The sequence below is a fragment of the Centroberyx affinis genome, unplaced genomic scaffold (assembly GCF_046629955.1).
Source record: "Centroberyx affinis isolate AG114_WGS23_722 - 3 ecotype Tasmania unplaced genomic scaffold, CSIRO-AGI_Caff_v1 ptg001688l_1, whole genome shotgun sequence".
NCBI classification, from domain to species: Eukaryota; Metazoa; Chordata; class Actinopteri; order Beryciformes; family Berycidae; genus Centroberyx; species Centroberyx affinis.
This window is the reverse complement of record NW_027280106.1, coordinates 124,651-138,663: the sequence shown is the minus strand read 5'-3', so window position 1 is coordinate 138,663 and position 14,013 is coordinate 124,651. Positions and strand designations below refer to the sequence as shown.

At 44.6% G+C, this 14,013-nt stretch overlaps 1 protein-coding gene across 1 annotated transcript in view; it reads left to right on the top strand.

Annotated features, from left to right (window-relative positions):
* Positions 1-10,762, top strand: part of mcf2l2 (MCF.2 cell line derived transforming sequence-like 2) — a 124,938-nt gene extending 114,176 nt beyond the window's left edge. The window contains exons 32-35 of the mRNA XM_071528542.1: positions 797-906; positions 2,007-2,122; positions 8,701-8,789; positions 10,370-10,762. Of these exons, the coding sequence (XP_071384643.1) occupies positions 797-906; positions 2,007-2,122; positions 8,701-8,789; positions 10,370-10,467 (413 nt within the window). The 3' untranslated portion in view covers positions 10,468-10,762. The remainder of the gene's footprint in view (positions 1-796; positions 907-2,006; positions 2,123-8,700; positions 8,790-10,369) is intronic.
* The last annotated feature ends 3,251 nt before the right edge of the window (positions 10,763-14,013 follow it).

The following is a 14,013-nucleotide window of genomic DNA, read 5'->3' as shown; positions in this document are numbered from 1 at the left end:
TGTGTTGTATGTCTGGAAGAAATTTATTGATTTCCTACATTCATCTGTAACTTAATCATCTTTTTGTGGCACATGGAATTCCATCCTCAGAGTGATCTTTAAGAACCAGTTCACCCCAAAATGACAGTTCAGACATTATCTACGAAACTCCATTGAAGTTCGTCGGACCACCACCTCAGCCTTCTCACAAACTACTGAAGTTAACGGCGCCGTCTTCTTACAGCTCCAATAAAAGCATAAAATGTCCATCAATTTCTCCAAACAGCATGCGCAATTGCATGGCTTGGATAATGCTGCACAAGCTGTTTGGAGAAATTTGATGGACATCTTATCCTTTTTTCGGAACTGTAAAAACTTCAAAAGTTTGGGACAAGGCTGAGATGGGAATAGGGGGGATGTTCAATGGAGTTTCCGCTGACATGGGAGTGAGTAGATCATGACTGAATTTTCATTTGGGGGGGAACTATTACTTTTGGTTTAGGAATTACCATATAGTATTGACTGTTTATGTGCTGAGGAATCTGGATCATCATGTCTCCATGATGCATTGACATACAGAAGGATCGGTTAGCTATATTGTTTAGTGGTTGCTCTTCATGCAGTCTGAGTTATCCTGTGCTGCAAAAAAATGACAAGCTCAGCAAGTGATTTCATCTTGTGTACACACTCATCAAGCTTTCAAGATGTTTCAAGTCAAATGAAGTACCAACAACTGCCTAGTGGCCTAGTTATATCCCATCCCAGTTTATGAGTGCATGTTGGTGTTTAATACCTTATGTGCTGTGGTTTTGTTAAGGCTGGAGCCAGCGGCGTCTACCTTCCATGGACACCGAGGACTTTGAGACGATCCCCTCCAGCGCAGAGGAACTGTCCAACTCCTCAGAAGAGGAAGGCAGCAATAAAAATGTAGGTAACGCTTAAGATTACGGCTCCCTTTTGTCGTAGTATAAATGCATCACATTTTCACACAAGTGATTTTATGGCCACAGACGCTGTTAGTCTGTTGCTCACTTGACCTCAATAGAGTATTTTCTGATCAGATTGCCAGTAAAGCATCCCATCACTTCTTCTCAGAGCATTAAAAACTGGACACGTCACCAACTTATAGCTTTTCTGAGCCTGAAATTAACATAAGTAGTACAGTACTTCGCAACAGCATTTTCAAACCTGAGCCCGAGTGAAAAATTTTGCCCGGCCCGACCCAGTCCAGTCCTGCTGCTGTCCCGTCAGGCCTGGCCATAAATCATCATACTCCACTATCACTCTCCCCTCCCTTGACAGCTCTCCGCACATCCCCTGTTTCCTCTCCACTCATCCTTCACTTTCCTCTCTTTTCTGCTAAATCCACCCCCCACCACCACCCCTCCAATCCCCCTGAAAGAGGAACCCTCCGCCGCTTAATTATTTCCCATCGCCGCGCGTCTCGTTAGCGGCGCGCGCTGACGACTTGACATTTAAGAAACGAGGGGAAGAGCGAGGGAAGAGGGGGAGGATTACAGCGGCGCAGGTCTATTGGGTATGTCAGGCTTTCCAGCTCCATTATAATCTGTGTGATGTACAGTAGAGAGCTGAGGACCATACCATAATGGCAGGCACTCACACTCTCACACGTACACACACACACACACTCTTCAGCATGTAGCGGCTCACGTACATGCACATTCTTATGCTGCATTCACACTGTTGCGCTATGCGGTATATGGCAAACTGGAGGTTCATTGTTTTCAATAGGAAACTCTGCCCACAGATGCCAAAAGGTGACAAAAGTTAAATTTTTTTTTGGACACCACTAGCTTAGAGGGAACATTGCACACAATATTATTTGACAGACCGTTTTTTATTGCATCAGTGTACATGGACTGGGCAAACCTCTCGTTCATCGTAATCTCTTTGGCAACCAGAAGGCGGTTTGGGGTTGCGGTTGACTGACATCCCGCGATGCCAACTGAATTTTTTTCGGCTGTACTGTAAATGCAGCATTAACCTCTTGTCACCTCTTTCCGCAGGGTGACAGCGGCCGTTTCCGGGTGCAGCTGACCTACGAGTCCCGCGCAGCCAGGGACCTCTCCCTGGAGTCGGGCGACCTGGTCCAGTTCCTGGAAGAGGCGGAGAACGGACACTGGTGAGTTCCTATCGGCTCGCCGCTGGGACTTTTGCCGTGTCAGTCGGTATGCCCGGCCCCGCCCACTCCCACCGCCTTAGTGCTGCATTTGAGATCCGAGCCGACGGAGTGCGTCCCCATCTGCCTGTTCAAACACATTTTTGTTCCCAAGGGAAGGTGAGGATACCACAGCTTTACCAGTCTGCTGCCAGTACAACAGGAGCAAACACATCCCACAAATAAGACAAAAATAAACTGCCTGACATCGCATTTATACTTTATTTAGGGCACGCGTGTTGAGTGTCTCATTCACTCTGTGCGCCCTCAATAAGCTATAATTGCTGCGTCCTCTGTTTTTAGTCTCATTTGTGGAATGTGCTACCGTTTTCTTTTTGAGTTCTCCTATGGAATTGATATTTTTGGCGAAGCGTTCTCCACTGAAGACATTCTCCTCCTGCCCGACACAAGGACCACAGTCCGCCTCTTACTGATTGTTATTTTTATTTATTTATGCTTACTTTTTCGATTTGTTCTTCGTCCCAGGAGTCAGCCTAACCTGATTTTAGTGTGTCTATATGCTCAGCGTTTAGGAATTGAAAGCTCAGCTTGTTGATGTCTGTGTACCGTGGTCGGCTGCAGATAACCGGGAAAACTCACTCGTCAACATCGTGGCGTCAGTAATAATGAGTCAGTGGTGAGGGTAGAGGGAAGGGAGGCAGAGAACAGGTGTGGGCAGCAGGTACATGCAGTATTTAAAGCAGCATTAAGTCATTTATGATGTCAGCAGCTGTCCAAGTATTCATTGAGTCATTGGTATTGATCAACAACCCCTTTAATTTCACCTTTAATTTCATTCAGTGATGGTGACATCTTGTGAGATCCTTTGCGAGTGATTGTTTGTGTTTTTTAGTTACTAATATGCATGTATATATTCTGTTTAACTTACTATTTCATCACTGGCACTATCATTAATTTACACGCCATGATAACCTATCCATAAAAACATCCAGTATAAATAATTTTAAGATACTAAAGAGGCCCCGAATAATGCTAATAAGGTCAGATGATCCAAAAGAAGTTAACTAGCCACGCTGTTTAACTAGAAAGCTGCTTCCCACCTGCTGTTAGGCTGTTTAGAACACATTAATCATCACACCATCAACTCATTGAAAAATTACAATTTTCTGTACTCATATTCATGCATCATTTGGCCAGAAAATGATACAGCAGATAGCAACAGTGTCAGTGCCAACATATTCCTACGAGGGCAAGATTTCATTGAAACGTACAAACTCTAGCTCTAATATGAGTGCGAACCCTGACAAAGAGATATTGTCTCAGCCGCCGCAGTAGTCCACAGTAGTCTTTTGACAGAACAGGACATACAGCTGGCTGTCCAGCTGGTGATTCCTTTTCTGCAGACAAATTACACAATTGTGATTAGCTCCGTCCCTCCGGGAGAGAGTTACAAGGCTTCATTCAAGCCCCATTTTGGGTGTCAAACTAGCTGCAACTGGACAAAGCAGTGTTATAGGATGACAGGCTTTTCGCAGTGGAACTTCATTTATCAACGCCACTCACTGCCTGAGCATGTGTTAGAGCTATTTCATTGCCTAAAATCTTACCAACTGCAGCATTAACAAGATCATCATGTACTTTAAAGCCGGAAAAAGCAGCTAATGAGAATGAGTTACATACAGTACTTTTGTATTCTGGGCTGTTTCCACTTTCTTTCTAGTCCTTGTAAACCAAGGGATATAGTTACAGCTACCCACTGGCACTGAGTGCACTTCAATAGATTAATGCTTCCAAGCAAAGTTGGTTCACCTTTGCAAGTTGTAGAAGATGTGTGAGCTGAGTCACATTTATGTGCAATCCCTGGAAAACAATCATCGTTCAAGTACAGAATGACCCTTCTTCCACACAGCTGAATGGACAGGCTCACACAGACATGAGTGGTAGGTGTGAGGAGGACGATTACTGAAAACAGCAGGGGTGTCTGTGTTTTTCGCTGGGAGGTAGGTGAACAAGTTTCGCAAATGTTTGTCTGCCGCGAACGTTGAAAATGACATATCGAACTCCTCAAAACGAAGTTGCAGTCATTCTGTTCCCCCAGACAAAGCACTTCTATTTGGAGCGTGATTGAGCCCCAACACGGAACAAAGAGAAGAAGTGCTGCGTGGATCTATTTTTTCTCACTTAATTCTTGCCATGCTGACTTAATTATGGCTTTTTATGGTTTCTCACTGATGACAAAGTGTGTTGGTCTTTTTCAATGGCACCCCATGCTGTTTCAACTCTTTTGCAGTTTGTTAACAGACAATGGATTTTCTCCAAAGGGTTTATACAGCAGACTGAGTGGGTAAAATATTAGGAGCACCTGTTTTTTCCGTGAAACAGACCAATCAGAATCTGGGTGAAAGCCAAGATCCCTTCACCTGTTAAGTCCACGTCAGTCATGAATGGGACATGTACTGTATGTCGATGAGGTGAAGACAGATAAAGAAGGGAATTTTAACAATTGAGACATTGCTCAGTAGCAGGAGGGCACCCTGCATTTACTTTGCATCAAAGTTTGAGCCAGCCAAAAGGAATAGAAAGCCGTTAGAGGCAGTGTAAATGGACCACCAACCCTTTAAGATATCCTGAGGAGATGAAAGCATCAATGGCTGAAATTAGGGCTAGAACAATATGGTCCAACCAGTGTTCTCCATATGATGGAAATGAATGCAGCTTGTTTGATTACATATTTATTGTAGAATTGATCAATACTACACTGGTTGTGTATGGGAAGACCTCAACCTGAATCGATTCTAATGAGACATACTGATCAGATTCCACAAGTACTACATGTATGAATATGTGTTATGATAACAATATAATAACAACAACAACAACAACAACAACAACAACAATAATAATAATAATAATAATAATAATAATAATGATAATAATAGCCTTTAAAAAACATTATCAGTTGAACCCTAACTAACATACAGGAAATAAGAACATTTACTACTACTTTTACTTGAGAGGAAATGGAATACACCACGTTTTTGGTGGACTAGATTGTCCTCTTGGTCAGCTAACACACAACTTACATGTACACGGCCTGTAGATTCATACATTTTAAAAATGAAATATCATAAACTCAATATAGCTCAATATATTTTACCAGTCACAAAACTGCCAGATGCCACATATTTAACATTACTTACTATTTAGATTTAGCTGCTACGCTAAGATCTCATTTTTGAGATAATACTGGTGGCTTACTATCACTCAACATATGCTTAAGTGTTAGCATGGAGCCTACTATCGCTCAACATAGTGTATGCAAAAGTGTTAGCATGGAGCCTACTATCGCTCAACATAGTGTATGCTAAAGTGGTTAGCATGGAGCCTACTATCACTCAACATAGTGTATGCTAAAATGTTAGCATGGAGCCTATCGCTCAACATAGTGTATGCTAAAGTGTTAGCATGGAGCCTACTATCGCTCAACATAGTGTATGCTAAAGTGGTTAGCATGGAGCCTACTATCACTCAACATAGTGTATGCTAAAATGTTAGCATGGAGCCTGTTATCGCTCAACATAGTGTATGCTAAAGCGTTAGCATGGAGCACCAGAGCTAATGATTTACTGGGGACACATTGATGATTTTGGTGTCTGTGTTCTCATTACATCATCAGTAAGTTGACCAATGGGACATCCCATACCAAAACTTGGTGTACTCCTTTTAAAAAATAAGTATGTAGCCTGAGGAAAGGCTTTTTTCCCCCACTTCCTCCACTGCTATCTACAATCCTTACCCATACAGTGGCTTCCCATGTCTAGTCTATCTAGAGTTTGGCCCACATTAATCAATTGAGCCTGAGGGGGGAAATGAGAATAGAGGAATAACTGCGCCTCTGCTGCCCTGTTCTCTCTCTCTACGAGGATTAAAGGCTCAGTCCGCCTCGTTCGGAATTAAAATTTCATTCACTGTGACATTATCCTGATGAAACACTGGGAGATATAAAAACAAAACGTGTGACCAAAACGCTCTATGGCCTAATCATGGGAGGCGGTCGAAAACACAATGCCTTCAGATGAATAATAAATCTCCGCGTTCCACTCGCCACTCCGTCCCTCCATCTCTCCATTCATCCGCCCCCCCCCCCCCCCCCCCCCCCTTCGCCGCTAAAAGAGGGGTTACTGCGCTTATAAAGAAACAGCCTCTGGAATCCGCGGCTGAAAGAGTGTTTTGGTTTTCGTGCGAGCTCTCTCGCTGCGTTCGGCGGTGACTAATACCCTGTTAGATAAAAGCTCAACTTAAAAATGCTTTGAATGTGCTCATTTTTCATCAGCTCATGCATATTTCAGCCCGTAAAACCCGTCTTCTGTCGTCTGCATCTATGGGTTTTTGGCACTAAAAGGTCTCACTCACACTCATCTCAGCTCGTCTCAGCCCGTCTCTCCTCCTCACTTGAGGAAAATGAAGAATTCATAAGATTCCTCCCTTTTTTGTCGGATGAAAGTTAAATGCGAAACCGTATAGAACTTTACAGGAGGATGAGACTCTGATGAGCTGCGTGCGGGTGTGTGTGCTTGTGTGTGTGTGTGTGTGTGTGTGTACACGTGGGTATGTATGCGTGTATGGGTGTGCACATGTGGATATGACGGGTGCACGTCTGTGTGTGTGTGTGTGAATGTGTTTAAATTTAAATTACGGGACAAGTGTGTGTCTGTGTGTGTACGTATGTGCGATACTGCTGACAGACACATTTTCTAACACAAGCGGCGCCGATATGCTCGCTAACACACTCCTCCCGAGAGTGTGCTCCACCTCTCCAAATTTAGGAGGTGTTCGCTTCACAGCACACACACACACACACACACACTGTCCCGGTCCCCGCCCCAGTGAGCTTTGCTGTTGGCAATGTACAGTATATTTGTACAAGGGCTGAGAACATATGAGCACGTTCAACCATGTCCTGCCTGCAGACTAAGTCAGAATATGAGCAGAATATAGAGGGATTTACTTCACTATGATGCCTAATGCCAGAGTCTGGCAACAACCTCTTATCTCCGCAAAGTTTTCAGAAGGTGGCTCAGTTGGGTGAAGCCTATACCATGTGACCCCATTGCCCCGGGTTCAAATCCGGTTCAGGAAACCCCCATTTCCCTCCCTTATGACTGTCTACTACAGGCAAAAACACCCCCAAAAACTTTTTAGAAGGTGAGGAAATGTGGTCAAACTCTCCATCGACAAGCCCGCATATTTAATACTTTAATACTTTACAAGGGACTTTCAATTAGTTGGCTTCGTTCCAGGGTTGTTAAACATGTCCTCTCTCTCTCTCTCTCTCCCTCTCTCTCTCTCTCTCCCTCTCTCTCTCTCCGTCTGACCTGAAACACAGCTCCTGCGAAAATCAATTATGCCACTCAATAAAACGTCTCCCCGCATCCCACTTGAGCGAACCGTTCAAGACTCCCCCCAAGACGCTTTAATACAAATACATTCCCCTCTCCATACGTCGGGGCTGGCGATGTTTTTTTTCCCCCCCCCCGTTTGAACCGGGAGAAGACTCGCGCAATACGAGGTTCGCTTTATATTCGCCGCCGTCAGATCCCCGACGCCAGTCAGTCACATGGGCGCCTCTTTCTACTTTCCTCGCTGTCAGGCTGTTCTATTTTCAGCGGCTGTTTCCAGAGAACAGTCGCACCAAACCATACGTCGCGTTGCCCCCCCCCCCCCTGTCGCTATTGTGTTCCTTCAATGTTTTATGCCTCATAAGAACATTCCCTATATTCTGTCAAGGCCTGTTAAAAGCCTCCAATGCATTCCGTTTCATGTTCTAAGCTAAGGAAGAAGCGTCTATATATTCTGTTTTATCTTTAAGGCTAGTTAAGGACCTTCAGCCCGTTATGTTTCACATTCCACGCTAGTTATGATCTTTCAGTATGCAAAGTGAAGTGAATCCATCACTGCGAGATGTAGACAGAATGTGGAGGGACTCATCCCAGGTATTCAGCACGCTGTTGTCTACTTTGTAACCATCGTTTGCTGCAAAGTGACGTGTTCATTTGCAGTGGAAATGACGCCTCATCTCTTACCTCTGTCTTTCACAAAGGAATGTGCTAAAATGATAAGATTGGAATGATTTAAAGCTGCATCATGCAAGATTCTTATATCGGAATGCATCCGTCTGATCAGGCGAAATCAGGAAACAGGGCTGCGACAGAGCAAAGGGTCTCATCCCCACTAATTGAGATACTGTAGATTCTCCAAATGTGTCCAAATGAAATTCTATCGTCCTGTATGGGAAGTGAACCGAAACTGGAAAAAGCAGGTTTTATGATCTTTAAAAAGATATAAATCGACCACAATCCGGTTGGCAATGGCGTCCCGTTACAGGATTTCTGGGTAGTGAAGTCCAGTTACCTCTCGCTACCTTTTGGGGACGCCAACGTTCGAAAATTGCATCGTGCAGCTTTAAGGTTCAACAGCGTAATGTGTTTTCGACATATGCAAGGGGCCAGATTGACTTAGTTTGTGTTTTATCCTCTGAGCGATCGGAAGAGCCTCCAATCCATTGTGTTTCATGTTTCTAGGCTAGTCAAGAACCTTTTAACAGAGGAGACAGGGCTGGTCCCACCCAGCATACTGCAGACAGCATCTGAAGGAGGTCACTCATTTAAGTAACACCACCGGTATCCCTGACTAACCACCTCGCTGCAAAACACACTCACCCACTCACTCCTCCCCTCCCCTCCCCTCCCCTCCTTTCTACTCCCTCGCTCTGTCACGCGGCGGTCGGGTGGGCCGGGGCGGGAGCCGAGGGAGCGGGCGGGGAACCGGGGCGGGCCGCTGGACGGGACCGTTGGACGGGACCGTTGGACAGGGTTTTCGGGGGGTTGGATGGAAGGGGATGGAACAGCTTGAATACGCAGAGCATGATGTCATTGATTGCAGCACGCTCCCCGTACTACACCCTCTGCTTGACTTCTCTCTCTCTCTCTCTCTCTCTCTCTCTCTCTCTCTCTCTCTCTCTCTCTCTCTCTCTCTCTCTCTCTCTCTCTTTCCCATGGAGGCTGGGAGTGGCTGCAGGAAATATTTTGAGGCCACGATTTAGCATGAGATAGATGATATTGCATGCACAACATGGAACTTGTTCCTTCATTCTGGATAATTTGTACCCTCACTTTAATCATTTTGTGCGCACAATTTCATAATTCACACAAATTAGTAAAACGCAATTTAATAAAATTAGTATATATTTAATTATCAAGTTTCAAGCCAACTTGGAATAAGTTGAATTTAATTGCATTGATTTATTTGGTTTAATTATTGTTGAATAAGTCGCATCAGGCTTACTATAATCTTTATGGATTTGTTAATCAAGTTTTTCTTAAAAACTGACATGGGAGGCCAAAGAAACTATTGACAAGGATATTGACTGCTGAGGCGTGTTTCAGACTTTATAAAGGATTTGTATCAGTCACCGTGAAATATATTTTTTTTCCCCAGAAGACAGCCATTCCCGGGCTTTGTACTCTCTCCCTCTCCCTCCCTCTCTCTCTCTCTCCCTCTGTCACCCTCGCTCCGACGTTTCCCCTCCGCCCTCGATCCATCTCTCCTCCATCTCCTCCCTCGCACGGCGGCTTGCAGGCTGGCCCTTGAAGTGTTTAAGTCGTGGCCTCGCCTGTTTTGTTCTGGAGCTCTGTACCCCCCTCTTCAAGACAAGTAACCCCCCCTCCCTCCCTCCCTCCCTCCCTCCATCCCCTCCACCTCTCTCTCTCTCTTTATACTCTCCTCCTCCCCCCACTTTCCCTTTTTTTTTTTTTCCTCTGTGGTCCTCTGTCTCTGAGGGGTTTTTTGGCGCTTGAGGAGGGCAGAGCTCCACGCACTGGCAGTTGACCTGCAGTATTTTGGCTAAGTGGAAGCCATTTACACACAGCCCTCTTTACCTGTCTGTTTTGATTGCCCCCCCGGTCTGCCTTCCCCTATAATTCTTTATGCACTCTTACCGGCTGATATTGTTGCAGATATTGAACGTCTCACCATTACGTCCCCCTTGTTTTACACTCCTATTAAAGCTGCATTGTTTGGTCTGTTATGTTTTATTGGCACTGCGGCCGGGGCTGTGCATCCCCCTTCTTAAACACTGTGTTTGAATGCCACACGGTCTTGCCCACACGCTTGTTTGCTGTATTCCATAATAACGATGCTATCTCGTATCAAAATTTGTAGCTTGACTCGTGTGTTTTCTGTTTTTTTTTCCCCCAGATATCTTCAGCGATCTGTGCACGGCGGCGCTGTCGGACTCGGACGACAACGAGGCCAGCACCTGGGGCGACGTGTCCCAGGACAGCAGATGAACAGTGAACTATCGCCATTTTTTTTCCCCCCCGGACTACGAACGCGGCCGATTCTTGTTCCGGGGCGGGACCGCGAACACGGCTGACTACTGTACCTTGTCGGTTTTTTTTCCAAGCCGGAACGATGAACGTCGCCGACCGTCGGGGTTTTTCTACTGTAGTTCTCCACGTTTTTCCACGTCTGACTCTCATTTTTAGCTTTTTCGACGGACCCTTCTGGGAAAAAAAAGCTGGAACCGTAACATGCCTGGACACGCCACAGCGGGGAAAGCCATATATGATTCTCGATGCAAGGAACTACTAAGTACCAGCTCTCGTCTTCGAACTGCAAACAGAGCTGCGGATCCTGGCTGGGTCGGACGGCCCGAAAAAAAACTCGAATCCCATTTCTGACTCGGATAACCCGAGGACAAAAAAAGCGACAAATTCCGTGTCCTGGTTGTGAAACAGGCCTCGGCAAGGTGCCCTCTTTTGCTGCTAAGCCGCACTGAAGCAAAAACCCGGGACATTTCAGGGCCAGATCCTGCCTCCCCCCCCCGCTTCGGCTGCCGAGGCTTTTCAGGTTCAAACCGCAGACGCTTCAAAGTAGCTGCAGTCTCCAAAACGAACCTAGAAAGTCGACCCGCTGGCCTTTGTAATGGCATTGCATTTACTTTAGATAACACCCGTTCTCAAAAACCCCCCCACACACTTGCAAAGGATCTGTAGCAAACGCTTGGAAAGGTTTGCGTAACGTTCCCCCTTTCTCAGATTTGAACTTTGTGCTGTTAGTGCAGTAGGAGAGAAAAAAAGTATTGCTCAAGAGTGATTATTTACTCTGTCTAGACACTTGATTATATCCTCACAGGTGTTAAAATAGCTGACAGGCTTGATAATATTGAGCGAGGAGATTTTCTTTCATGCTAGTAATTGTTTTGGGAGTGTGTGTGTTTTTTTTTTCCCCCAAATGGTGGCTGTTTTATGTTGGAAACCTTTCCCGTGTACATCAGTGAGGAGACACTCTGCGGTGCCTTTTTTTAACTGCATATCCACCGGTTTCACGGGACCATCCTATCCCAGCTATCAGCGACCCGAACATGAATTATGCTCGTCTAAACCTTCCCCGGTTTCCTTTTTTTTGCAGTTTCCACGGTTAATATTCATTCATGCACACGGGGCTATTTGTGATAGCGCTTCAGCGTCCTGGTGATTGATCTCTGTAGCAGCGTTCACACACACACACACACACACACACGCTCCATCAGAGACCCGATTGATTGTATTCTCTCACCTTGAAAGTTCTCGGAAGTTGAAGTCCACCCCCCCACCCCCGAAAGCCGTCGCACCAGAGTTTCAAGTCGCCGAGATGTTCCAAGCAGAACTCGTAAGCATTCGTTAGCAATTGGAAAACCAGATCACACTTAAGTCCTCGTTCTAAAGTGGCGTGGAACAAGTCAGGGAGCAGTTTGGATCACGTGCTGCATGTGATTTTTTTTCAGGGAAAGTGCTTTTTTTTTTTTTAGCAGGCAGCACCCGGGCCGTTTTCTAACATCAGCTGTAATGGGTTTCACTCCTCAGAAGAAAAGCTTGTTCTTAAATAAACTCTCAACAGTCAGATCAGGCTCCTTCATACACACAGACAAAGAGATTTTGTCAAAATGTAAATATACATCAGCGTTAATCTGATATTATGTCATTTCCTTTGCGTAACTACAATGTAAAGATCCATCTTCTGTATGATTGCTGTATTGCTGTATACTATTCCCCTTCTCGCAACTTTTTGGCATGTGCCTCTCTTCTACTGGCAGATTGAATTCTCTGGACTGAGGAATCCAAGCAGCAGCGCCTTATTCACAAAGAAGTAGCCCAACTGTTTTCTATTTGTAACCGTTTCAGATCACAGCTCCCGTTATGCTGCAATTACACTGTAATTTGCGTTACAAAATGTGAAAAAAATCGACCAATTTGCTACCAAAACGGCTAATATTCACCTGAACTTGACTGAATATATATTATACGTCAGAATTTTAGACTTTGTTACACTCTGAGAAAACTAAATGATTGTTATGAGTGTCTGCAAGCAACTTAGACCATATTTATGTGATTGGGGGAGCTGTAGTTTTAAGGGTTACCATGCTATTATCTGTATCAGAAGGCAGCAGTCTACTAAAGATCATATACTTTGATATTACTGCAATGAAACACAAGCCTTGAACATACTGTATATTTTGTGTATCCTATCTGAAATGAAAATCATATTGTATCTTTGTAAAGAAAATATTTCTATCGTACTGCATCCTGCTGCAATTTTAATTGTCACTTCCCCCCCATATTATAGAATGTATCAAGTGTGTATAAAGTACAATCTGCCATTGTAATGTACATATTTAAGACTTTGCCTTGCTTAATTGATAATATGCATTTATGAAATTTGTCATCCTGGTTTTTTTGTATTATCGACAGTGTTTCCAAGGTTTTAGAAAGGCATGCAATATTTCTGATTTGATATACGGCATACTTAAAGATGCTCGGTGTAGCATTGTGTGCGTCTCAAAATGAAAGACCACATTTCCCATAATCCCTGCTGCTGCCTGTCACAGAGAGGAACAGTCAGGATGTATTCTGACCAGGTAAGAGGTTGAAACTATGCTGTTAGTGGTTTTGGAATAAAGTTGTGTATTACTTTCCGAAAAGTAAAAAAAAACGGTTCCTGAAGAGAATAAACATGTTGGAAGTGATTTTTCCATCGGTCTTTCTCTCCTTCCACCATCTGCTACCAGAAGAACAGAACCTCTTCCTGTTTTGTGCCGTAAAGCAATCCAGCAGATTTCCCGCCAAATCTGACCTGGTGACTCACAATGGAAAATACAGAGTAGAGGCTGCTAATCTTTTCTATGATGGTCTCCTTTACTCTGTAATATTACTGATGTTTCAAAAATGAATGTGGTAATGATTTATTGATGTTAAAACAATACAGTTTGAGGGGAAGATCCACATTTAGCAGAGGAACTATGCAACATGGTTTCTAAAAATCAGGGCTGGGCACCGACGCCAGTTCTTGGAATGTTGCTTATCTGGTAGAAATCGACTATTCTCCAGTATTCTCTACTATTATTTTTTTTTAGTTAAAGCCCCTTATGGTTCCCAAAAGCCAAAAAGTTCGGGAAACACTGCTAAACGAAATTAGAAGCATCTGCATCCTCCTTATTTATCTATTTAGTGGTTTTCACTCGGGTTCTAATGACGACTTTAGCGAGCAAACGCTGTCAGCTCACTATCCGCTGAACAAGAGATCGAACCCCGAGGATTGCCTGCACTCGGCGAGCGGAGGCCCCGGGACTGAGAGAGAGAGAGAGAGAGAGAGAGAGAGAGAGAGAGAAAAACAACCACGCCGAGAATAGAAGAGATGTGATCTTTTCCCCAGCACCTGGCTGTGTTCTCTATCTCCTCAGACAAGACTCGTGTCAAGAAAACGAAGGCTGTTCAAACGAGATGTTATTAAAGTCGGGTGCCGGCGGGGGGGGGGCGGCGAACACACACACACACATCCCATCCATGTTTTGTTTT